The sequence below is a fragment of the Pygocentrus nattereri genome, chromosome 21 (assembly GCF_015220715.1).
Source record: "Pygocentrus nattereri isolate fPygNat1 chromosome 21, fPygNat1.pri, whole genome shotgun sequence".
Classification (NCBI taxonomy): Eukaryota; Metazoa; Chordata; class Actinopteri; order Characiformes; family Serrasalmidae; genus Pygocentrus; species Pygocentrus nattereri.
Genome location: NC_051231.1, coordinates 20,033,063 through 20,059,246, shown reverse-complemented (window position 1 = coordinate 20,059,246; position 26,184 = coordinate 20,033,063). Strand labels below are relative to the sequence as shown.

Here is a 26,184-nt window from a genome sequence, read left to right as displayed (position 1 = left end):
GACAGCACAGTGTAACAGATTCTATTGGTTTGCTGGTGTTCTGAAACTGATTCCAGATGCATCTGATGGTTTCCTAATGGGACCTAGAGGTGTCCTACAGGAAACTAGTGGTCTCTAATGGTAACCATGAAGCCAATTAAAAAAAAAGAAAAACCATTAGGTTTTAATCCTCATGGTTCTAATGCTCTGTTTTCAGAAGAGCAAATCTTTCTCCAGCCTCGTCCAAACCTTATTCCCTTATTCCCCATGTGTTAGTTTCCGCTCTGCTGTCTCAACAAAGATTATTTTCCTTAAGAGAAAATAGCAGAATGTCGGGCTCCAGGTCTTCTTCAGGAGTGAAGAACGCACTGATATCAGAAGTGGGATATATCCCCTGAGCTGGAAGAAGTGTTGTACTAACTTGGAGGCAGATGGCAGAGAAGACATAGTCTGGAGGAAAGGGGTGCCACGCCTACCAGCTTTCTGGACAGGTCCAGCCAGCCGAGATCGAAGTATGGTAAAGGAAACAACACGGCAAAGCTTGGCAGTAAAGCCTACCAAGAGAAAGACGGCATGCATCTGCATACCATGCTTCAGGGGCAAGTTTGCATGGGTGTTCTGCACAGCTGCAAGTGGTCACCTGTCATTACTCTAAAGCGTTTGTCGCAGAGGTCCTAGTGAGTATGGATGGATGTGGAGTTGTACCAACATTTCTGTGACCAGTGCATGACAACACCGAGACCACACTGGGCTAAGAGGTAGCATGGCACCAAGCACATGGCCCCAAGAGAGCACTGGGGGTGCAAGTGGGGTGGCAGGGGGCTGCTATGTAGTGATGCCACTGGACTTTGGGCCAATTGGGAGATTCTGGGGACTGCCAGAATGCCATGCGCCTCTCCACAGCCATTAATTATTTAAAATTTAATGTGTTAGACGTTGTTGTTTTAAAGTTGAAAAGTGTGAAGGTTTTGGTTATGGTAAAGTCATTTTCAGCTATTTATCATGCTGGAAGTGTTTACCATCATCATGTTATGTTCTCTGACATTTTAATAAACAGCATTGGGCAAAATACTTAGAAAATGTGATGGCTGAATACTGATTACACTGTCCGTAATGTTTCTCACTTCTCACTAATAGACAGTTTTTTTCATGTAATTATTGTGTAGGTATCATGAGAAAAAATCTTACAATTTAAATGAAGTTCTAAAAATTCTTTAACTTTTTCTGCTTTAGTTCACTGCTGCTTCCACAATCCCCTGAGTCCAGTACAACAGGGTCTGGGTCTTGGGAGGCACCACAATCCTGGTGTAAAAAGAGACATTTTTTATTGTTAATATTATGGCGTTGTTAGCGTAATTGGTTTCTTTCTAGTAAATTGTGTCCACGTAGAATTGGCTTGGTGTGTCAAGATGCAGTCAGAAATGAAGGAAAAAGATTCAGGGCATTCATGGCAAAAGGAAGTGTTAATGTACAACGAATGACTATTTCAATCACCTATATAACTTTAACATATTGCAAAAATTATTGTCAGTTTGTGGTTTTGGTTTATTTTAGTATATGTTTATTTTGTCAAGGACCATAAAAGGTAGCTGGATGATTCCATGACTGGGATGCCATTTGTACTGCACTGACACTACATCACCAAATAAGTACAGTATCTCACCAAAGTAAGTACACCCCTCATATTTCTGCAAATATTTTAAAATATTTTTTCATGGGACAACACTATAGAAATGAAACTTGGATATAACTTAAAGTAGTAAGTGTACAGCTTGTATAGCGATACAGATTTACTGTCCTCTGAAAATAACACACAGCCATTAATGTCTAAATATCTGGCAACACATGTGAGTACACCTCATGTACAAATTGCGTCCAAGTGTTTTGTTGTCCTTCCCTGGTGTCATGTGGCTCATTTGAATTAAAGGTTCCAGGTGAGAATGGGGAGCAGGGCTGTTAAATTTGATGTTTTGAGTACAATTCTCTCGTACTGGCCACTGGACATTGAACATGGGACCTCATAGCAAAGAACACTCTGAGGATGTGAGAAATAGAATTGTTGCTCTCCACAAAGATGGCCTAGGCTATAACAAGATTGCTAACTCCCTGAAACTGAGCTATAGCACAGTGGCCAAGGTCATACAGCGGTTTTTCAGGATAGGTTCCACTCGGAACAGGCCTCGCCAGGTTCAACCAAAGAACTTGAGTCCCTGTGTTTACCATCATATCCAGAGGTTGGCTTAAAAAAATAGATGCATGAGTACTGCCAGCATTGCTGCAGAAGTTGAAGAAGTGGGAGGTCAGCCTGTCAGTGCTCAGACCGTATGCCACACAATAGTCGTCATACCAAAAGGAAGCCTCTTCTGAAGCTGATGCACAAGAAAGTCTGTGAACAGTTTGCTGAAGACAAGCAGTCCAAGAACATGGATTACTGGAACCATGTCCTAAGGTCTGATGAGACCAAGATAAACTTGTTTGGTTCAGATGGCATCCAGCATGTGTGGCAGTGCCCTAGTGAGGTGTACCAAGACTGGTGGTGGTACATGACAATGACTCTAAACACACCTCCAAGATGACAACTGCCTTGCTGAGGAAGCTGAAGGTGAAGGTGATCGACTGGCCAAACCAAATTGAGCACCTGTGGGGCATCCTCAAGCAGAAGGTGGAGGAGTCCATGATGTCATCATGGAGAAGTGGAAGAGGATTCCAGTAGCAGGCTGTGCAGCTCTGGTGAATTCCATGCCCAAGAGGATTAAGGCAGTGTTAGATAATAATGGTGGTCACACAAAAATTTGACACTTTGAGCACAATTTGAACATGTTCACTGGCAGGTATACTCATTTGTGTTGCCAGCTATTTAGATATTAATGACTGTGTGTTGCAGAGGACAGTAAATCTATACTGCTATGCAAGCTGTACAATGACTACTTTAAGTTATATCCAAGTTTCCTTGCTATAGTGCTGTCCCATGAAAAGGTATAATAAAATATCTGCAGTAATATGAGGGGTGTACTCACTTTTGTGAGATACTGTATATAAAGGTAAAACAGAATTTAAACATCGGTAAAGTGCTGTTGACAGTAACTCATGTGCATGTTTCAGATAAGTAGCTTTGAATATGAATGGAACCTACATAAAGCACTTAGAAACAACATTTTTACCTGTCCCATCCCACTACAAAAATCTTTCAGATTTTCTCATACTGTAATCAGCACTGTCACTCATTTAAACCACAGATCAGCTGAGAATCTGTGGATAAAATTGTTCCTGAGTTGCGTTAACAGTTTAGTGAATGGTTAAGTGCATGTTTCCTTAGATACAATATGTAAAAATGCTAAAATAAATAAATAAATAAATAAAAAAAGGATCATTTTTAGGAATAACAGGGGTTAAATGACAACCCAGTTGCACAATAAAATATTGATTATAAACATTAAACCTAAACATACAATGCTGAAATGTACCCAATCTACTTAGGCTAGCAAGTATGTGGTGTTTACAGTCTGGGAGTCAACAGACTGGGGTTCGATGTGGATAGTGCAGACTCAGCTCTCTCTCCTTCAAATAAAACTCCAGGGAGCAAATAAACACGAGGCTTTTGGGAGACTGTTCTTCCTCTGCTGACTCACGGAAATGCCAGGGTCTGTCTGTTCTCTCCAGATTGACTTTAGCAGAGACGTGTAAGCACACAGACCACCAACACAGAGAAAGATATGCTTTGTATATCATTTTGGATCGTATTGAATATGATGGAGCATATCATGGAAACTTCTCATCATTTTTTGAAATAAACCTTTGATGTAGTACATAAACATTATTATTGTTTCAAAATATCTCATTTACTACTCAGTACATAGTCTGTTTAATGCTTTACCATTCTACTTCTTTTTTAAAGTCCCAGGAAACAGTGTAGAATGATTAAAATATTTGTATGAAGTGTTATATTAAACATCAAGAAAAGTTTGACAGAAAAAAGACATAAATGTTATAAAACATGGCTTAAAAAACTGCTTATAAGATCTATATAGACACAAAAAGCTTTATTCATTCTTTCAGATCTGTATCAAAGATAATCAGTTTCTGAACTGACCCCTCACACTTATTACACCATATTTTAGCCTGGACTGCTTTTTCAGTGATGCACACATGGCGAGCAGTTAGATCCCAATGATCTGAAGTAAATGTGCCCTGAAAAGGAGCGTGTAACCTTTGAGAGTGGTCACTACTGAAACATGTATTTTGTGCAGTTGAGTAAGCCCATAATAATTTTGTATGTTGTGAAAAATATTGTGATTTCATGTGTTTCTGAGTTATGCTAACTGTCACTACTGACACAGTCACTATCAAAACAAACTTTCGCTAGTGTATTGATAGTATTGTTGCTGACACAACAGAATGTTCACTTACTTGTTTTTAACCAAAGGGAAAGGATTTTAGTTTTAAAGTCCAAGTCAGTTTAAAGTCCGAAATAAATTTTCAGCTCTAATTTTGAACCAGTTCGGTAGGATGAGGATTCGGTAGTTTGTTTTCTCACTTAATGAAGTAATGGATTTAGGATAACTTGGCCAACTTTGGGGCACAGGCCACACTTCATGGGGCAGCTCTGACCTAAGAGAGGACAGGTTCAGAAATAGTAGTGTAAAAGTGAATTATGACTGTTTTCGGTACATAAATCCATGCAAAGTTCAAAAGTGGAATTCAGTGTAAAAATATGAAAGGATAAATAAATAGGACCAGTGGTTGCTAGAGAAGATAAGTTGGTCAGTAAAAGTAAAAACCATGTGGTTGGTTTGCATGACCTCAGCTCTTGTTTTCCTGGCAGCTGTTTAAAGTCCACAGGATGAGCCATGGCTGAAAACGGAGTGTTACTGCCCTCTGGTGGCTACAGGGGAGATCACGTGAGATACTCACCTTACAGTGTGCAGACCTTAACAGTCTTTTCATTTAAGACTACTATGCTCAGAGTTTTCAGTGCTCAACAGTTGTTGGCAGAAAATAACTACTTGCTGACAGAGGACGTCATGTTTGGCAGAGTGTTGCTCTGTGACACCTCTTTTCCCTGACCAATTCCATATGTGCGATATCAATAAGATTTTAATAGAGCACTTATTTTATGTGCTGACTGTACGTTGAACATGTATAACATTTCACAGATGGTAATAAAGGGAAAAGAAACATTAACTTGTCCCATGTGCATGGCACTGCTAATGGACTAATCATTCAGGTTTCAATCAATTTGTGTATCACAACACTAAATGTTTTTTCATTTTAAAAGATGCCTTTAAATATGTTAATCAGCATTATCACACAACACCAATACTTGTTTTGGGTCACTCTTCTATTCTACAACAAATCTGTCTCATATGCCATGTAAATGTAAAAACTGGTATATTTTGTAAACTATAACTGTAAATAATGTCTAACCTAAGATAACAGTAATCATGATTATTTTATAACCTTAGTCTAATCTTTGCATTGTAACTTTTGGAAGCACATGATGATGAGGTTATTCTCCATCTCTTTATCAGAGGATGTTTGAAATTTGGAACTAATGAATATCCACAAACAAATAATACCAAATTCAGCCATGATGGAAAGCAAGCAGATTTTTATTAAAGCTGTGGAGGAAGTACTGTTTCATTCTGTTTGAAGGCTTTGTTGATATTTAGTAAGGGTAGAAAAATGTTCCATTTCCAATGACCTCATTGCACTTGGCTGGTCTCAGGAACATTTTCTGAGTTCACCTTACTCCAGGTCCGAGACTAGACAGGCTCAAAATGATGTTGAGACTGAGACAAGGCCATTGATTTACAGTCTCGAGTCCATACTTGTCTACAACACTAGACAGGTGTATAAATTAAATAAATATATTATAGATTGTAGCTTTCAACACAACTTTACCACTTATTATGTAACAAGTCTAAAGTTCTCAAAATATAAAAATAATTGTCCAAATATAACTCTATAAAATACCTATTTACCTATCAAACAGCACATGCTGTGGTGTCAAGTAGCACAGGAAACAATGTGGATTTTGGCAGCTTGATCGTTTTATTTGTAAGTCAATGCAGTAGGACACATATCAGCAATAAACTGATGAGGATCAAAACTTAAGACAAAGGGATATGGATTCAGCCCTTATTTTATTAGAATGTTGTCAAAAAGGTGAAAAAAAAAACAATGCTACATGTTGATATTTCAAACAATAATGAAAAACAATCAAAACCTAACAATAGAGATATTTTTCGATAAACAATGAAGCAATAAATATTAAATTTACAGTACATTAAACAAAGAGCAAACCCATGTATGTTGATTACTGTAGCTTCATATCAAAAAGGTGGCCTACAAATGTCTCTGAATTCCTCACACTTGTATAAGCCAAATATCTAATGTTTTGTCTCCCTTTTCTCATGTGTTTTTTCCCTTAAGTCTTGTAGCTTTTTATCAGTTTTAGGGACATGTAGTCTCTCTGAAGGTAGTTTGAAAAACTATTTGGTTTCTGGTTAATAATTTGATGATTATTATTAAATGGATCAATCATCCTATGTTCACAAAATCTTTCAATATTGTTAGATACCCACAAGGGGCAGTATAACTCTACAGCTTTAACGCCCTTCCCTTGACTTGGGTAATTTACAAAGGAGGTCATCTCCAAGAAACATCTCCAAGTAAATGTTGTTCTGTGTTTATTCATTTGCTCTTTATCTTCAAATTTTATTTGATTGTTTTTTGTTTTCAAGTGCAATCTGGAATAAAGAACAATGACTGTCATCACAGATCAAAGAGGATTACTTTAAAAAATATAAACTTGAGCTTATACAATCGCAACTTGTCAGCACAAGACTTTGTTACCTCTTGCACTTTTGCAGCTCCACAATGGAATGAAAGTTTCAACTGTATGTAAGGTTGAATGTAAGGTTCACCTGGAAAACTGCCTTTATACACAAATGTGCATTTTTTTGATAAATCATTTTTTGAGACTGTGGAGATGTAGCCTTAAGATAAAAAACATTCAATACTTTTGTCTTAATAGCCTTGATTGATAGCACAATTTTGATGGCACAGTAGTCCGCAAATGGGGTCCAGACCACAAAAAGTTCTATTTAGCCCTTTGAAAGGTACAGTTTATGATACAAAGTAAAACATAGTTGTTTTCCTCATTCCAATGTATTTTCTTTTTTTAGTAGGTCTTATCTTCATACAAAACCAAACCACAACTGTGAAAAAAGACTTTGGAAGAACATTATCATTGATGTGCCAATTTATGGTCACTGAACTTTCAGTGACGCGCTGCTGAATGCATTCCACTGAGATCCTTCATTCTTAAGTCCTTATCCTCTTGGACAGCTACAGAGATCCCTGCTGTTGATACCGGTGACGGTGTTGGTGCAATGTACAGATCACCAATAGACCAGCTAATGGCATTTGCTTAAGTTCACACTATACCTCCCTAGGAAAGAGAAGAAAAATACAAATTTAGTAAATGAATAGCATTATACCACACCAATGTGAAACTTAGCATTTATCAGTTCTTGATACTTTTGAAGTCTCACACTCCCTGCACCTGCTTCACTCTACCTCTCCAAAATTCTGATCATCTGTTCATCTCCATCCCAGAAAAAGACTTCAGCCAGTCTATAAAGTTCTGTTATGCTTTGCACAATCTTGTATATAGCATTATTATTGTTTATAGTCTTACACACTCCTAAAGTCTGCATATATAGATATATAGAAAGCTAAATACTTCTAGTCTTGTCTGTTTGGATTATGTTTGGAGTGTATTATTCACCAGTACATTCCTGTTGCACTTATATTAAACTTTCCTTAGGTTCCAGGGGTGCTTGTGTAATATGGGCTTCTATTCAGATTTTCCAAGTACTGGCATTAGCCAATGAATGCCCACCTTTCATGTACATCTGGGTTTTAGAGGCATGGAAGAAACAGACATATCTGGCAGATGCAAGCAAGTGTATGTTAAGTTAAACATTTTTTTCTTTATTTATTGCAAGTTAAACCATAGCAATGCAGTGTCTATAGTAGTTTGTAAATGAATGGTTTAGTTCCAAAATGTATTATAGACCACTTTCAAGAATTTTCTTTTTTTCAACATATATACACATACAAGAAATATCAATGTTATAATTAATACCACCTTCATTAGAGAAAAAAAGTGTTTTCCATTACATGTTAGCTGTTATTCTTTTCTAGAACTCATATCCAAAATTTTTACAGATATACAGAATTTTTGGAATAGCATTCCTTAATTGTTCAGCATGTAGAATATTATTCTCAAATGGTCTGCATTCAAGAAAAACTAATTATCAGCATGAGACACATATAGTTTGACTACTAGCCTCCAGACTTTATCTCTCATGATACACAAGGTCCAAACTGAAGCCTAAAAGATAACATGTATCGTCACTGCTTCCTACATCTGACAGAAATACACTCACAGAAATCTAGACTGATTCTCACAGATTCACTCTAATGGTTTAGCAAGATCAAACTACAGCTCCTTAATAACTCAGGGTGGAGACTCAGATTGTTAGATAAAAGACGAGAGAAACAAAAGGCCTGAATGTTGAAATGCCAGCTTCCCACAAGCTATGAGACAATAGAGCCTGCCTATTTCAGGCCTCTCTAGAAGCAAGGCTGGGAGCAATGCTGAGGTCATTGTGTCTCACCCTATCAGGCATTAGGTAAAAACACCAAACCGTCACCTTACTGGCTGATGGTGATTTTGCTGTTGAAAAAACGTAGCTGCTGATGACCTTATAGTATGGAAGGTCACATTGAGACAGCATGTGTAGACAATGACCGCAAGCTTTGAAGTCAGATTGTGCAGAAACAATCTTTCAGCAGGTCATTTGGAAAGGCTACAAGCCCTAAAGGGGCTACATCTTAATGTCTAGTGTTGACACAATCGCAATAGGACCATGGCTCAAGACGGTGGGTGCAGGATGCTGATAGCACATGTCTGGAATGAGAGCCTTTACTAATGTAAGCTAACAGGGGCTCAGGATGGTGTATGTGAGTGTACTAAAAAGGGAAACATAATTAGTGGTGTAAGCAACGGGTGCTCAAATTACTATAACATGAAGTTATGGACAGCCTAACTTAATACTAGTTTAATTGCCTGTCTTGGAAGCTGATTTATTTTTGGAAGCAATTTATTTTTTGAATGTAGTTAGGGATAGGACAGTATGAAAAATTGAATGTTAAATAGTATTTAACAATGCACCAGAAAAGAGGACACTGTCTAGAAAATTAAATAAAATTTTAATTATCACAGGAACTACTATTGTTTTCTGTTCTGAATATATAGTGCTTGTGTTTTTTACTTCTGCCCTGACAGGGTTTCAAAATCTTTCAAATTTGACTACCACTGGGTTTTATACAATGGTTTATCATTGAAACCAATGACTGTCCCAGCCCATGATTAAAAGTGTTATTTATGAAACTTACGAGGCAGTGAGTGTGGAATTGAGCACCATGGTAGTGCGTATCCTTTGCAGCTGAGCTCTGGTCAGCTTCCTCTGCTGGTGATGCTGCTGGAATGCCATCATGTCACCCTTTTCTTCCAAAGCACCACTGGCTGATGCTCTCTCACTCTCGACCTGGCCATTAGGACAGCTCAGGGCCCTGTGCACGAGCCGAGACTCTGCTTGCATCAAAGTGTTCATGTCTTTGTCGGGCACAGTGATGGGGTTCTGTATTGGCTGCCCCTCCTCTACCCGTAGGTGCTCATTGCTGTACTGCACCTGTTTGGGTAGCTGTGACAGGCTCTTGCTGATGTTGCGGTTGCTCCTGACACTCCAGGTTGCTCTTGAGTGCAACGGTGCGGCGAGTCGCTGAAGTAGGTCGTCCTCAGATTGTGATCTGAGGGCAAAGTGCTGCAAGTAGTCCGGGCGGGGCTGGACAGGGGAACGGCGCCGCAATGTTAGTGAGCGACAACTCAAATCCTGTTGGCCATTTGTTGCATCTTTCGTCTCCTCTGCTTCCTCCACCTGCTCCTCCAGGAGGTTTGAATAATCGTCCAAGGTGCATGACTCGTTAACAGTAACTTGAGAGCCATTCCAGGCTGTTGAGTCCTCTTCATCCGCCTCGTCATCATCATTGTCAGCATCATCATCTTCCTCAAAAGCTTCTTCTTCCTCCCCGGTATCTGTCTCCTCTCCTTCACTCTGTTCCACCGCTCCCTTCAACTCCAACTCAGCAATCAGAGACTCAGGAGAGAGGGTTCCATAGGCACTGTCTATAGACAAAGAACGACTCTCTGGATCCAGCTCCATGGCAACCAGATCTTTTAGCCCCTCCAGAGCTCGGCTGTCATTGGTGGAAAGTGAGTCGCGTGGGCTTGATGAATCAGAGTGCAGTGAACCTCTGAGAGACGCTGGCTCTGTCTCCAGGGGCAATGAGGATCTTAAATCATCTTGCTCATCTATTGCAACTACTGAGAGGGTTTCGGTGGACCCATCCGAATGGCTGGGTGAGAGAGAATGGCTTTTGAGAAAACATAATCATATCCATCAGAATGCAAATATGGCCAACAAATCCAAATCCTTTATATTTATTTATAAATTATTAGCATTTTTGATTGTTATTACACAAGGTGTTCTACAAAGGCTTTTAGCATTACCTCTTGCCTAGTGGTTCTTTATGCTGCAGAGAAGGGGAACTGGATGTGGACATGCTGCTTTCTGTCTCATCCTCTTCCTCTTCATCTCTCTCATCCCTCTGTGATTCAGAGCGAAGTCTCTCAAGCTGATTCTGAATAAAACAGTCTGGTGTCTTAGAGTGCAAAACCTCTATTATGCTAATCTAAAATTGCACTGCTTTGCATAGTGTACCACACATACTGAAATACCTTCCTCAAAATGTAAAATTAGTGGTGTTATTAAAGACAAGAATGCAAGGAATAATATGATTTCAGTGGGTCATTGTGTATGGTTGACAAAAGTAGACTTTAAGAATAAGCAAGTACCTGAGCATTGTAGATGGCCTCGACCCAGCTGCGTCCCTGTGTGGCACTGTTAGCCTGAAAGCAATAAGAGGCCACAGCAGTGCGGAACTCATTGAGGTAGATGAGAAGAAAGGCTCCTGGGTCCTTCAGCTCCCTGCAGACCACATTCTGAATGACCAGCGGCTGGCGAATCACCTTCACCTTCTCTACACGCTTCACTGGTTTGGTGATCAACAGCACATCCGTGAACAAGAAACAGTACACGTCCATCTATAGAGAAGATAATAACCAATGAAGGAATTGTGGAATTGTGGAAAATGCTAAAAGCATGCAGTCAATTGTTCGGACCCAAATTTGGGTTGACATGATTACACAGAAATCTGGCTGTGGCTGAGGAATTGACAAAAACACAGTTGGCATTACTCTCTGGATGAGTAATATCCAGTAATATGAGTAATGAATGGCACAGTACAATCACAAATCTGTGATGACACATTTTGTCTATTGCCTATCACTATTCTAAGTGAGTTTGGTTACTCTTCAACAGCACTGAATTAGGAAATCTGAGAAGAGCTAGAAATAGCAATCATCACAAAATTATTACTCAAGTTATACAACAACTGACATTTCTTAAAAATCATTAGCTAGCCTGTGCCAAATAAATTAACATCTCAAGAAACTCCTCAGCGAAGCCCCTTCTTCCTGAATGACACTACTCCACTGCTGATACTGTTATTTTTGTTTGTTGTTAACAACTCCATTAGGAAATCATGTAACCATTACACAACCTCCAGAAAACCCCACCAACTTTCATGAATATCATTATGTGATGGGAAGTGGACACAGCTTAAAGACATAAAACTAAATTATATTTAATATATGTGGCCAGGGTATGGATAGTTCTAGATTTGGATTAGTAAAAATACTGTGCCCTATGGCACTGTCTGATGGGAAAACTGCTAATACTTCACTCTCCTGTCAAAGCTGGCCAGTGCTATATATCTGCCAAAACACATACGCAGGTCACTGTTTTCTCAGCTGCCATAGGACCCTATGACACTGTATGATTTACAGTTCAAAAAAAGGGAAGTGCTGATCATCTTTACATGTCTTGGAGGAAGTATATGTTTGTGTGCAAACTCCCAAATTGGAAGTTATTGGTAGCTTCCCAATATAGGCAGCAAGTAGGAATTGGCAATGACTAACAAAGAAGCAATTAGGCAAAAATAACAATAACAAAACGTTAAAGTACAGTAAAGGGCCATACTTTTCTCCAAGAAACAAATTACATAGAGAGCCTCAAAGAGCTTCCAAACAGACTCTACAGAACTTATTACTACACAATTATCTGCTTTTTCCTAAGAGTATAATGGTTTGAATGTACTTTCACTGCATCAGCTGAAACTAGCTGAATCAATACTTAAGGTCAGATTTCTCACCCTGCTCTCCTTCCCCTCCTTCATCCTCAGTGCTCCCTCCAGATGAAGTTGCCGTGTCTCTTCTGGTGAGGCACCCATCACTGGAGCACTAAGGTCAAACTGATTGTACTCCTTGAGGATCTGAGGGTTTTAGAACAGAATGGGTGGTCAGTGTAGGTGGCCTTTTGGACAACCAAGAGGGTCAAGGTGTAACAAGTGTGAGGGTTCTTCAGTTTCACCTTTTCTACTTCCTCACTAGCGCCTTCCACGGCTTCATAGGCCTCAATGCGGCTAGCAATGGCTGCCAACTTGTGTTTCTCTTCTCGTTGCCTCATTTGAGAGTCCACATTGTTGATGAAGCCTTCCACTGCAGCAATCTGTAGTTAAACACACCACATAGTTTAAGCTTAATGTCACATAGTCACAAATACTGCATTTACTGTATTATCCTTCTTACCATTCTATTAACGGCCTCTCGTGCTCCCTGGTCATCAGTCTTTTTCAGCACACTCTTCAGAAGTAGGGGGTACTTGGTAAGTCTCTGGTGAGGCTTTACTAGCATGTCGGTCAGCTTCAGTCGGCTACACTGCTTATGGGTCTCTGCCCACTGCAAAAACAACAGAGTCTGGCCATCTGGCAATGCAAAAGCTTCCACCAAGTACAACTTTATTGGATGAATGCCAAGAAAGAAAGATCTCTCATCTACACTGGTGGGGTGTCTGCATAACAATAAGTACACAAATCCTCTGAACTGAAGAATAGTTATTGTCTTAGCCTGCTGCCATTGTATATAACAAGAATGAAGTAGCCACCCAATGAGTTTTATTTATTGATCAAATCAAATCAAATCAAATCAAATTTATTTATATAGCGCTTTTTACAACTGATGTTGTCACAAAGCAGCTTTACAAAAATGGGAATCACATTGATCAGTGATGACTAAATATTCCCTGTAGTGATGCAAGCAAACCATTTAGATCTCCCTGCTTTCACATGCAGTTACTTGTTATGTTCTGTCTTTAATAAAAAAATAATGCTAAGGGTTTCTCATACATTTACCACATTACTCCTCAGCAATGTGCTGAATAGAATGAGGACTTCTATTCAGTCCTCAGTGACATCTAGCATTTCTTTACTCAATTTCAGGTCCTAATACTCTTGAGGAAGCTAATCAAAGAGTACAAAACATTTATTGTGAGCTAAAACATACTGAATGTGATGGCTTCTGTCAATCTTATAGCTAACAGCTCTATGCCACATATTGAAGTGAATACCAGCAGTAAGACACTCACAGTCACATAGATCCTGAACAGCTCGTTGTCCTTCAGTAAAGTGCGCATGTACTCCATACAGCTCTCTTCCTCCATGCAGTAACGGATGTACGGCTTAAATCTGTAACTAAACTGCATGCAAAGATACAAACACACACACACACACACGTATACCAAAGAAAATCTTAGCTGCACAGAGACATCTCTGTATGATTAATTATATAAAAGTTACATATTTGTCTTCAAATCACCCATGGCCCCTCATGCCATCACAGATGCTGGCTTTTGAACTGTCTGCTGATAACAAGCTGGAAGCTCGCTGTCCTCTTTAGCCCAGAGGAATTTCAAATTTTGATATGTCGGACCACAGGACACTTCTCCACTTCATCTCATCCCTTAAATGAGCTCTGGCCCAGAGAATGACACAGCATTTCTTGATCCTCTCTTTATATGTTTTCTTCTTTGCATGGTAAACTTTTAACTTACATTCATGGAATGATGAAATGTTTTCACAGACATTCAGACATTGGTTTTAGAAGTGTTCCTGAGCCCTTGTAATAATCTCCACTACAGAATTGTGTCTGTTTTTGATGCAGTGGTGCCTGAGGGCCCGAAGAACATGGCCAGCTAATATTGGTTATTGGCCTATGATAACATATGGCCAAATTAGAAAACACTATGAACTGGAGATTCTCAGAAACACAAACAAAAATTCACTTCTTCATGTAAATACAAATTAATTCAAACATATATGAACAGAATGAAACAGTTTCTTCTATAGGTGGCCAATATATGTGACTGCTGCTGCCACTGCTCCCTCTGTAGCCTACCTTTTGCAATTCTTGAAATCAAGAAAGTCAATAACCAATCAATATAATTCAGCAGTTATGTTTCTTCTGTATTTTCCTGTGTTCCATGTGTAATCATGCTTTGGCTCTGCTTTTGTCCCACCTCAACAGCTAATCTGATTGGCCTGTTTCATCTTGAAGGATCATGTCTAAGCTCTGATTGGAGCATCTCTATAGTTGTCCTGGCATTTTGCTTGTACAGACTATGATTTAAAATTCTTTATTGACAACATTTTTTCCTGTGTTAACAGAAATATTTCATATATAAGTTTGAAAAAGTAGTAGAACTCATTGGTCTGTTAGCTGATTTGAATTAGGCTTGTTTGACTAAGGATATAACATTATACATAATATAACATTTTGTAGAGCAAGAATTTCCTACTGGGAAATTTTGCATTGAGAACCATCATTTTAGGGTTTTTTGTCTGGATTGGTTCAGCCTCTAAGGCATGTGTTACAGCAGTATGTTAATTTGCCCAATATGTATTTTATGCGCATGTGCTTACTCACAGTGCTAAATCCCTGATGCAGGTCCATAGGGTCAAGCAGGGCATGTTTCTGTCTGGCCCCCTGCAGCATCGGCAGCAAGACCTCAGTCCACAGTGAAGTGTGCAGTAGCACAATTTCCTGAATGTTCCCAAAAAGACGGGCAGGCTCAACCTCACTCAGCAGTCCACTCTCCTGCAGGTTCAACAGTCCACAGAGGAACAACTACACACACACACACACACACACACACACAGAAGCACAGTCATCAAAACAGAAATTAAGTGCTGTGGCATTACATTAAACCTCAAACTATTATCTAATTAATTACAAGAAGAAGCTACTGCAAAATTCTAATGTGAAATATAATCCAATATTCTAGTGACAGCACTTTCTCCACAGTTAAGCTTACATCAGTGATGACGTGCAATTTCTTAATGTAGTCCGACTCTGTCTGCAGAAGCTCCCAAATGGCTTCCTGCTGGTGACACTGTCGTTTGGGTAACATCTACAGATAAGAAAAGGAAGCATGGCACATGAGGACACATGAAATAAAGATTAGATTTTACTGATGATTTCTCAGAATATGTTTTGTGCCAACATACTGCATTAATGGAAAAAAGTTTTTTATCTATACAGCCTACTATTACTGTATCTATACATATTGGAAAACAGATTTACATTTTTTTTTGCAAAATATTTTACCCCAAATAAAGTTGATCAGTCAAGACATCCAAATTTTGTTTCTTTAGTTTTGTACTGGAGCTATGAGGCTAATACAGCTAATGTAATGGAAGCTTATATCCTACCACAAAGCACTGTACAAATTCCATGTCTAAATCATCGCGTATGCTCCTTTAACCTTCTGAATTTGTTAAATAATCAAAATAGTCTAGCTTATGTGGTTTCTCATGTTACAAGATGGCTACCACTTTTCTTCATTTATGGAATATGCTGTGAACCAACTCAGCGTTACAGATCCTTTTGCCAGAACTGGTTATATAACTGCTTAATAAATGGACATCATATGATAGCTCTGGACTTCCATGAAGCCACAATTACTCTCTAGGGTGTAGACAAGGAACACAACATACGACCAACAGCAGCATTATAACCAAGTCATCTCCACAATATACCCAAATCCAAACACACAAAGAGTGCAACATAAATGCAGAAACTATCAAGTCTTTCAATTTACCATTGATTACTGTCATAAAATGAGAGGTCAGGTTCTCTTTCCAGAGAAACAGAGTGAGATGACTTTAATCTTGTATTTATATTGGGTTGTAATGTCATAAATGCCTGATTATAAAAATGTCTTCCATGTGCTTCGCCACAGGTATTCCACTGAATGCATTATACAAGTGAAAAAAATGACACCAGCAATGTGTCTGATTATAGGGCTATAAACTTTTCTTTTATCTAGGTTTCTGTCTGTGTCAACTACAGTGCAAAACAACACTCCATTATATCTATCCAGCTGATGTTGTGCAAAGGTCAATGTAGAACAGTGCAGAAGTGCTGCTTGTTGAATATTATCTTGAAAGAAGACAGGGGTCTGTTTGCATGTGTGTGTGTGTGTGTGTGTGTGTGTTTGCACCTCAGGGTTCTCCAGTAACTCTTTCCAGCTCTCCTCTAGCTCTAGATTAGGCTCCTCCTCCCAAGAATCTCTGTGGAAGGAGAGTTGCTGAGGCATTTTAGGTAGTCCAAACACAGTGTAGGAGTGAAGTTTACTCTGTAACTGCTCTACACGATCACACTCCTGCAGAAAGGAAAAAAAGACCCATCAGTTGCCAGTATCTAAATACTGGAATACTGGAATACTCCAGCATTTTTCAATCGTTTTGTCTGCTGTCACTGTGAAATAAGGTTTTTGATCATAAAGAAATGTAAACACTTTTATTGTACTTAGAAAAGACCAGAAAACACCATGACTCCAAACACACTTTACATTTACATTTACATTTATGGCATTTAGCAGACGCTCTTATCCAGAGCGACTTACAAAAGTGCTTGTCATTACTTCAGAATATCTCATGTTAACAAAGGTCGACATAATTTTAAAGAGCTTTGCTCTAAATTGCTACCTGAAGTTATCTATGCATTGAGACCTAAAACAAATACAACAAGTAGAAAAATACCTACAACTCAACACAGAGTCTACACAACACTAAACCTGCTGAAAAAAAGTTTGTAATAAAATACAGTGAACAAAAAGAGGTGAAGATCTTTAATAGACAGTGTTAGTGATTAGATAAGTGTAGTGTAAAGAGATGGGTCTTCAGACGTCATTTAAAGACAGCAAGTGATTCTGCTGTTTGATTGACACTTATAATAAAAGCCTTTGGGCAGTTGCTGAAATCTGTGAATATGCTCGACATATTTGACTACATAAAGCAAATTCAATACTACAACCATTCTAGACAGACATGAGAGAATGACTGTGGTCAAAATAGTACACTCTATATTGCATGCTGCACCAGTATATGCTGTATGCTGAGTGCTACGCTTCATCAGTAGTAAACAGTATGTTTACGTGGTTGTTGTAGTGTAGTGGTTAACACCTTCGCCTTCTATGCTGTAGACTAGGGTTCAATCCCTGCCTGGGTAAGCACCCTACACTATACCAATAAGAGTCCTTGGGCAAGACTCCTAACACTACCTTCGCCTACCTGCGTAAAATGATCAAGTTGTAAGTCGCTCTGGATAAGAGCATCAGCCAAATGCCATAAATGTAAATGTAAATTTGAAAACAGTATACTAGCCAGTATGTGATAAAAGCTGTGTAGTGTAGTACAGGGCAGGAATCAAGCCAATCAGACCCATCTGAAGATGCACCAGTTTTCCTTAAACTTCAAACACACAGCTTTGTAACCATTTCTAGCTGATATTAAGCTCCTCAGCAGCACATATGGATGTATTTTGGTCATGAGATGTTCCTGATAACTTTTAAAAGATAATATGTCGTAGTGGAGGGTGTTGTTTTTACCCATCTCTAAAGCCAAACATTTAAATATTTTAATATTGTCAATTTTGGATTTTTCTGTGTGTTAAACCTGTGTGGTTTTCAAAAATACTAATGTTTGCTAAAAGTGCAGTGATTTCATTCTCATTATTTTCATATATTGTAATATGAGCTAGTTTGATTTCAAAATAATCAGTATGACTCCACACATATCTGTGAAATGATGGTGCTATATGGATTGTTGAGCTAAGACTAACTTAAGCAAAATTTTCAACCATGTAATTTATGCAGCAAATTAACTTTATTAAGTGAAGTAAGTAACCAAACCACCTCAAGACCAGCAGAGAAAGTGCAGTAACATTTGGAAATATGTTCTTTCACTTTGCTGCCATTTGAATATCTATAATAGGCTTAATCCAAGGGGGTTACATCTTCCTGAAATTACTATGCTGCATTTTGGGATGCAGTATATCATTAAGAGAGCTCTGGCTATCACATAAACATTTACTGACAAATGCTTCAAAGTGCATTTAAAATCAACAGGTTTTGCACAGGGAAATTCAACATTGTCCATGGCAACTGATTATTCAATACAAATGTGGCAGATACTGTAGATTCATGTAAGCTGGTCCATTTTATCACAATCTAAACAGCATTAGCTGTAAGAGATACTTGGTTTAACATTTAAGGCTGTCTATGCCTCGGTGGACTGCGTCATTGTGTACTGTGCTGTTTACAGTTAAAAGCAAAAACCCCCAGGCACCTTTCTTAAGCTCCTTAGGCCGTGCACGACACACAGGAGGCATTGTTGTCCACACCGGACCAGCGTCAGGCCATTAACAAGAGCCAAACCAACACAAAGAGAGCAGGACATGACCTATGCCACCAAACATGTCCTCCTGGGACTGCCAGCGGGCGTAAATGCACTTTCAGCACAAGAGCAGCCCAAGTCCTCCTACATTACCAAACAAGGTGCATCTGCTAGGGGATGCTGCATGTGTAAATGGGTGCAACGTGTGCATACTACAAACACTTCACTGACATCCTGAGCACACTTCCAGGAAAGCTCCACTTGTACACTCTCCTCTGGTCATCTGGGGTTCCATTAAGAATTAAGAAAAGCTTGTTGGATTTGACAAATAGACATCCTTTTCCTTATGGCTAAAAGTATAAGTGGCCCAAGTGTAAGAAATAACAAGGTTGCCAAGTGGAAGAACTTGTGCTCATGTGGTAGGTGTGAGAATGTTTGACACTGCACATGTAAGAGACAGACCTTGCCGACAGAGCCGTTGCCTGAACCAGAGCTGAAAAGGCCGCTGAAGCGACTGGCTGCCCGGTTCTTCCACCTGTCAGCTCCTGTGGCAGAGTTTGGGAGGGAACCGCTCAGCTGGGAGACAGTGTCTGAAGCAGGGATGCTGGCATCACCCAAGAACTCTGTCATGTTCTTCCGCCGACGTGCTTGACCCTGAAAAGGAAAGAGTGAATGAGAGAAAGACAGTCTTCTTTCCAGGATTAAAGGACACTCAACCTAATCTCTATCTGCTACATCTATAGCATACAGTTGAATACCATTAAAAATTACTTTTCTGTACGTTTTCCTGTACTTAGTAAAAGAACAAAAAACGCATTGATTTGAAGTACATAGGTTGACCTGAAATGCTGAACCCCTACAACCCCGTTTCCAAAAAAGTTGGATTACTATGCAAAATGCAACTAAAAACAGAGTGCAGTGTTGTGCAAATCATTTAAACCCTATGTTTAATTGAAAACAGTACAAAGACAACATATCATGCTGAAAATGTGAAATTTCAATGTTTTTTGAAAAGTCTATGTCTATTTTGGATATGATGCCAGACACCCATGGCATGTGCCCATGATCCCCTTATATATGTTTTTTTCTTTGCATGTTAGAGGTTTAACTTGCATTTGTGGATGCAGTGATGAAATTTGCTCACAGACAGTGTTTTTTAGAAGTGTTCCTGAGCCCATGCAATGATTTCCACTACAGAATTGTGTCTATTTATTAGTGCAGTGCTGATGGGACCAAACATCATGACCAATAATGGTTTCTGGACTTGTCCTTTGCATGAAGAGATTACTATGAATTCTGTGAATCTTTTAATGATATAATGAACCCCTCCCTGTTTTTACTTCTAAATCTGAGAATCTCTGGCATGCTCTTTATATAGCCAATCATGTTACTGACCTATTGCCAATAAACTTAATTAGTTGTGAGATGTTTCACCAGGTTTCACTCGATTTTTTGCATTACACAACTTTACTAGTCTTTTGTTGCTCCTGTACCAATTTTTTAAAAACATGTTACTGCCATGAAATGCAAAATGGGCATATATTTTTAAAAAAACAATGACATTTCTTAGTTTCAGCATATGTTGTCTTTGTACTAGTTTGATTTAAATATAGGGTTTAAATGATATCATATATCTACCATGTGCTATCGATTGGATTGAAATTCCTTTAACCCTCTGACATATGATTACTCTTGGACACAGTTAAGAAGGAACTCTCCTGTCATACAAACTATGAACTACGGCTTATAGTATGTGAGTCCTTTAAAGTAGTCAGGGCGGGTTGTGGCATTATGTTGTTTACCCAGACTTAGCCTGGAGCTTGGCAAGTAAGGAAGCGCTAAGACAATGCAATCTAGACATTTGTACATAAACAAAGCGGCGCTTGTCCGTCTATATGCCTTCATGAGTGGATTTCACCTCGGGACTGACAAACAAAGCTCAAATCTAAAGCCCGAAAACCGTTATGCTATCAAAAGGTGTCAACGTCATCTTGGTTTTGTCAAATGTATATACAGAGAGAGGTTGTAACCTTATAAAATTGACTGACAGCAGAGCATGCACCCTTTGACCCAGGAGCACAGGAGGAACCCCTGAGTCACAACAGGAAAAGAGGCAAGGCAACGTTTGGAAAACACGGGAAAGGCTTTTCCCTCCCTGCGACAATGGAGAAGAATTGAGGAACGTATGAGCACACTGAGGGAAAGTTTCTAAATGTCCCTAGGGTCAAATGACTTTGCATTTGAGACAATGTGTTCTAATCATAAATATCAATTCTTCTGGTGGAAAAACACAATGGGTTTGAAAAAAAAAAACAGGCCATTTCTATTGCAAATAGGCTTTAGCAGTACACTTTGAGAAAAATGTTAAAGCTCAATGTCCTGTACTCTTGCTTCCCTACAAAAAGCCTGTTTATGATTACAATCAGGTAACATTTAGATTATTTGTGGTCAGATATCAAAGCAGGTTTAAATGCAATGTGTATCTGTTAATAGACTGATGCATTAGAGCTAAATTCTTGGCCCAAAGACTCACTGGGCATGCAGTAGCCTTATCAGGTTACTAAAATTAAAAGCCACATTCTGGAGAATTATACAGTCTAATAGACAGTCAGTCAATGCACTACTATACAGATGAGTGCTTACATTACAGCTTTAAGTGATAGTTTGCAAGCAGCAGTGATGTAATAGATACCTAATGTAGGTCTTCATTGTACCAGTGGCTACAGCAGGCTCATTAACCTCATTATCAGTGGCCATTTTGGTGAGTGTGACACAGGACAGCCAGTTTTGCTCACTTAGACTGAACACATAAAGTCCACAAACAAGTCTATGGAATCATGATCATCTCACACAGAAACTCGTGCATTGGTTTTGCTGAATGAATGCAAAGCAAATACTTCTTGCACAGTACTTCCAAGATGCTTGACTTATTGTTCATACACTGGTATATATATATATATATATATATATATATATATATATATATATATATACGTATATATGTATATATATATATATATACGTATATATGTATGTGTATATATATATATATATATATATATATATATATATATATATATATATATACACCAGTGTATGAACAATAATATATATATATATATGAACAATAAGTCAAGCATCTTGGAAGTACTGTGTAAGAAGTGTTTGCTTTGCATTCATTCAGCAGAACTGATGATTATGATACACAGATGATTAGATGATTATGATACACACACACACATACATTTATATATATATATATATATATAAACAACATAAGAATTTCAAACATTTTCATACAAACTGAAAGAATAAAATGTGCCAGAAGCTCACCGAGGATGTGAGAGGCATTTCCAAAATGCTGTTCACCATTGCACTACATCAGAAATGAATCCAGCCCATACTGAAACCCCTGAAAATGAATCTCCAGCAACTACCTCCTTCTTTAAACCATGCAGTCGTCTGCTGCTGTCACACCCTTCCTAGAGCACAAACAGAACCAGACATTCAAATCCACCTCTCTGTGCCCGTGTGTGTAAGAGTGAACCTGAAGGTGGAGATCTGAAGCAGGAGCTTGGTGCTGCATTACTGAAGAGGGCTGGCCGGCTGTCATGGAAACGGTAGGATCCTGCCCTCCTATTGTGCGAACAGGAAGAGAGGGGACAGGAGCAGAGGCAGGAAAGGAGGGAGGTGGAGCTGTGCTCACTTTAGCGCATTTCACTACTGATCCAAAATCAGCTCTTACTTTTCCTCTCCTAATAGCCATCTTTACTAGGAAATGGTGCAAACCGACCACAGAGCAGCACTTGGCTTTCACCCATGTAGGAGGAAGATCCTGTGATGAGAGTCCGCTCACATCCTGGAGAGCCACCAACTGAGTTCTCCATTGATAATCGCTGCAGTGCTTTGCCTTGATCTCACCAGGCAAATGCTCAATGGTAGTCAACCTAAAGAACCAATGCTCTATCTGGACATGCATGTATTATCGTAATTCTGTATTGCAGATTCAGGTCTGCACTTGTGACTTTTTTGGTTTCTGTGCTTGTTTAAAAAGAACAAGAAATGATCAAAAACAGATCGTGCCATGCTATTATTATGAGCCAAAACTACAAATTCTACAGGTAAAAGACAAAATAGCCAGGTCACAACTAGAAACAAAGAAACAAGGCAGAACAAACAAGACATGGATACAGACACTAAGGACTTTATCAGCTTACAAAACACTTCATTGCCGAGCAAAGTCATTCACTTAGAGCTAAGCAACACAAGCCTCTACTAAGTGAACTAATTAGGTCCTGTCACAATTTGCTTCATTGCCTAATTTGCATTTTAAAGAGAGGGGCTCCATCTGAAATCTACAGCCAGTGATAAGAAACATCAAAAAGTAAATTCTGTTGATTACTGTGTCAAAGCAAAATTGTTCATGTGCATCAGTTTCTTGGTATATATATATTTTCGTCAAAAATGAAAAACTTGAAAAGGAATGGCAATGGAACCATGAACTGAAGCCACATTTACATATTAACCTGTGTCCTGCATAGTTCCATGTCATATGACTTCTGAATCATGAGACTTCCTCAGTTTTGTTTTATGTAGATCTAAGAATGGCCCTAATTTACACCTACAAGTCAATAATTGGAATTATGACAACAAAAATGTAGTAAAGACAGACGTACAAAAATATGAATCAATAATAGAAATCTTCATGGTTTCCAAGTGCATCCATCAGTAGTTAAAGATTAATGTTTCACACAGCAATAATGTGCTCTTTATATGACATAGTACAGTATGATAAGAGAGCCTGCTTAAGTTTCGTTTTCCTACACCTGAAACCACATAACATAACATGTCTTAAACCTTAAACCTGTATTCAGACTCAAGGTCTGATGGACTGATACCGTACACATAACAATGAATGTTCCTGCCATCTACACTGTAAAGTAATAAGTATGCTTAAAGTTACCTTTTTTTAGAATAAGACTTAGGTTATTAGTTTATATGTTGGAATTTCCCAATTGATATAAGAAAGAATTACAGTGGCAAAAACTTTTGCTCGCTTCAATCTTGTTTTTAAAATGCCCTCATCAACTTTGCCTCATGAACTGGAAGTCTGGTCTTTTTTGATGTTGCTAGCTGTGTAGCCCTTAGCAAACTAGCAGTGTAAGTTAAATTAGCAGTTAAATTGCCAGGATTTATGAGTTCTGCTGCTGAAGGAAGGCTATATTGTTGGCCACCTGATCCCTCATCCCACCAAGCAGTCATCGTCAAACTTCAATACAGTACCCGAACTGCCCTTAAAAAGTTTTTAACTTTTTAAAAAAGCTTTAAACATTTACCATCAGTTATTACCATTTTAACTCAACCTTACAAAAAAAAAAATTTATTAGCACAATAAAAAGCTATAATAACTGTATAGTGGTGTATAATACTGTTATAATAATCTATTATCTCTGTATAATAAAGTAAACATTAAAGTAGATAATCAAGTAAACTGTATAATATTCAGTAAAGTAATTATTCCAATTTATTCCATTATTCCATATTCACTTAAATGTTACAGAAATTTTCTTAGTATTACTACGATTTTCTTTTCATAAAAACTATGATGTCTTTGATGATCATCCCAGAGACAGTACAGGAATTCCCCTTATTGGACATTTGGCAGGGCATGAGTACCTTGTTTCCTTGTTTAGTCTGTCCTGGTAGATCAGAAGGGCAGCTTGTAGGGGAGGGAGAGCCCACAGACACAGGGCTGATAGGAAGGGTCATCCCAGCCTCGAATCGCTGCACGCGGGCAGCCACCAGCCCCAGGGTCTGCGGCCTGCGGGTCTGCGACAAAGGGAACTCGCTCAGGGGGCTGTAGTAGGTCAGCATCCCCTCAGTCCTCTCCGGATGGGCTGCAACACTGGGCACATGCCACGTCCTCTGACGGAAATTTGGCATTTCAACAACACCAAAAAGTGCTTTCGCGTGCACAAAAACAAGAAGAACTGATCTAACTGAAAAGTCTGAAATGTTAAAAAGGCCTATTAAAGACTACAGACATTGCTGAAAAAAGTTAAATGGAGTAAATGGCTGAACTCCACAAACAGGTTCCTATTTTCTTCGTCAACTATTTTATATTCTGCACAACAGGATTGGACAGTGCCACAGGATCAAAGACCATTCGTTCTTCTTCAATCCTAACAGTTTACATCCATAGTCTGCACTACTAAATTGCAAACCTAAACACTTTGAAACATGATTCAGTCCCCAAAGCTCTTCGAAATGTGTTCCTTCTTTGGTATTTCCTTTTTTCTTCTGTGTATCCTCTATATGCTCATATGCTACTGTCAGTCCCATCGTATGGCAATCCTTCTCCAGCACTGTGTCCTTTGACCCCTGTCTCAGGGCTGGTGGGAGTGACGAATAGCTTCTGGTGCTCCTCCAGCCCTCTCTGCCACACAGTCCATCTGCTGCCAGGACAACACACGGCACCACTCCTAACTTTCTCACACTATGGCACTGTCTTATCTCTCCCATCCTGGCTGTGCACCTTTCTGGCAGGTTACATAAGCCCTTCCGGGTATAGCACGGCACAGCAAGCTTCTGACCTCCCTACCTCAGTGGCACAATGGACCAAAGCACTTACAACACCCTAACAACACAAAAGTTGACAGCGGTACACTGTTACCACAGCACAGCCAATCAGACGTATCATTGACGGTTATTATCTTTACCCATAGCAGCAAAATGATCACAGGACATAAACAGGTGCATGCTGTAGTTCCTGTGAAAGCCTGACCTTCCGGGTAAGATTTTTCATTAAATAATAACAGTTTACTGCAGTTTTCTGTAGTCTTCCACAGAACATGCTGACAGGGCAGTGCGTGTGTGTCATGAGGAAGCAATAACACATCGGTTTTGAACTTTGAACACCTGTGGTAAGCCCTATGTAAAACAGCCATGCTAAACAGCTTGATGGTGTTAAGCAGTGTGACATTATAAACTGACTAAGGTGGGACTTAGTAACTGTTCAGAATAAGGTGGGTGGTGGACCAGGATAGGGATCAGATTTAATATTTCACATGGAACACCATTTGTGACCTATCAGGACATGCATCAGCACTTCAACACATAAGCAAGCCAGTGTGGACTAAAACTTTTAAATGTTCAGTCTTACAAATGATTACAAACACTTCAAAAACCCTCTTGGTATGAACTTGCCTTTAGATGATATCTTACACAAAGAGTATTCCTCTTTAGTTTTGGAACTTAAACTGAAAAAAATGTTTCTCTGAAAAGCTAGCGTTTAAATTTACATTGCTGTACAAGCTTCAGGAGATGAATCACCATAGCTTTAGTCCAGAGGATGAACCCACGTGCTCTCTGTTACCATCTTTGTTCTACCATATCCTGCAAAAGAATATTTCCAGTTTGAGTTTCATTTCCTAAGCAGGA

At 39.0% G+C, this 26,184-nt stretch overlaps 1 protein-coding gene across 5 annotated transcripts in view; it reads right to left on the bottom strand.

Moving 5' to 3' along the window:
• Positions 1 to 6,007: 6,007 nt before the first annotated feature.
• plekhg5a (pleckstrin homology domain containing, family G (with RhoGef domain) member 5a) overlaps positions 6,008 to 26,184 on the bottom strand; it is a 56,831-nt gene continuing 36,654 nt past the window's right edge. For 3 of the 5 annotated variants that reach the window (XM_017682905.2, XM_037532293.1, XM_037532295.1), the window contains 13 exons: positions 24,421 to 24,573; positions 19,207 to 19,398; positions 16,569 to 16,730; positions 15,381 to 15,476; positions 14,993 to 15,193; positions 13,656 to 13,766; positions 12,821 to 12,970; positions 12,603 to 12,740; positions 12,385 to 12,504; positions 10,967 to 11,215; positions 10,622 to 10,752; positions 9,448 to 10,485; positions 6,008 to 7,432 (listed from right to left, as the gene is read on the bottom strand). In XM_017682905.2, coding sequence (XP_017538394.1) covers positions 7,423 to 7,432; positions 9,448 to 10,485; positions 10,622 to 10,752; positions 10,967 to 11,215; positions 12,385 to 12,504; positions 12,603 to 12,740; positions 12,821 to 12,970; positions 13,656 to 13,766; positions 14,993 to 15,193; positions 15,381 to 15,476; positions 16,569 to 16,730; positions 19,207 to 19,398; positions 24,421 to 24,573 — 2,751 coding nt within the window. In that variant the 3' untranslated portion in view covers positions 6,008 to 7,422. The remainder of the gene's footprint in view (positions 7,433 to 9,447; positions 10,486 to 10,621; positions 10,753 to 10,966; positions 11,216 to 12,384; positions 12,505 to 12,602; positions 12,741 to 12,820; positions 12,971 to 13,655; positions 13,767 to 14,992; positions 15,194 to 15,380; positions 15,477 to 16,568; positions 16,731 to 19,206; positions 19,399 to 24,420; positions 24,574 to 26,184) is intronic. The other 2 variants (XM_037532292.1, XM_037532294.1) reach the window with 2 other exon arrangements.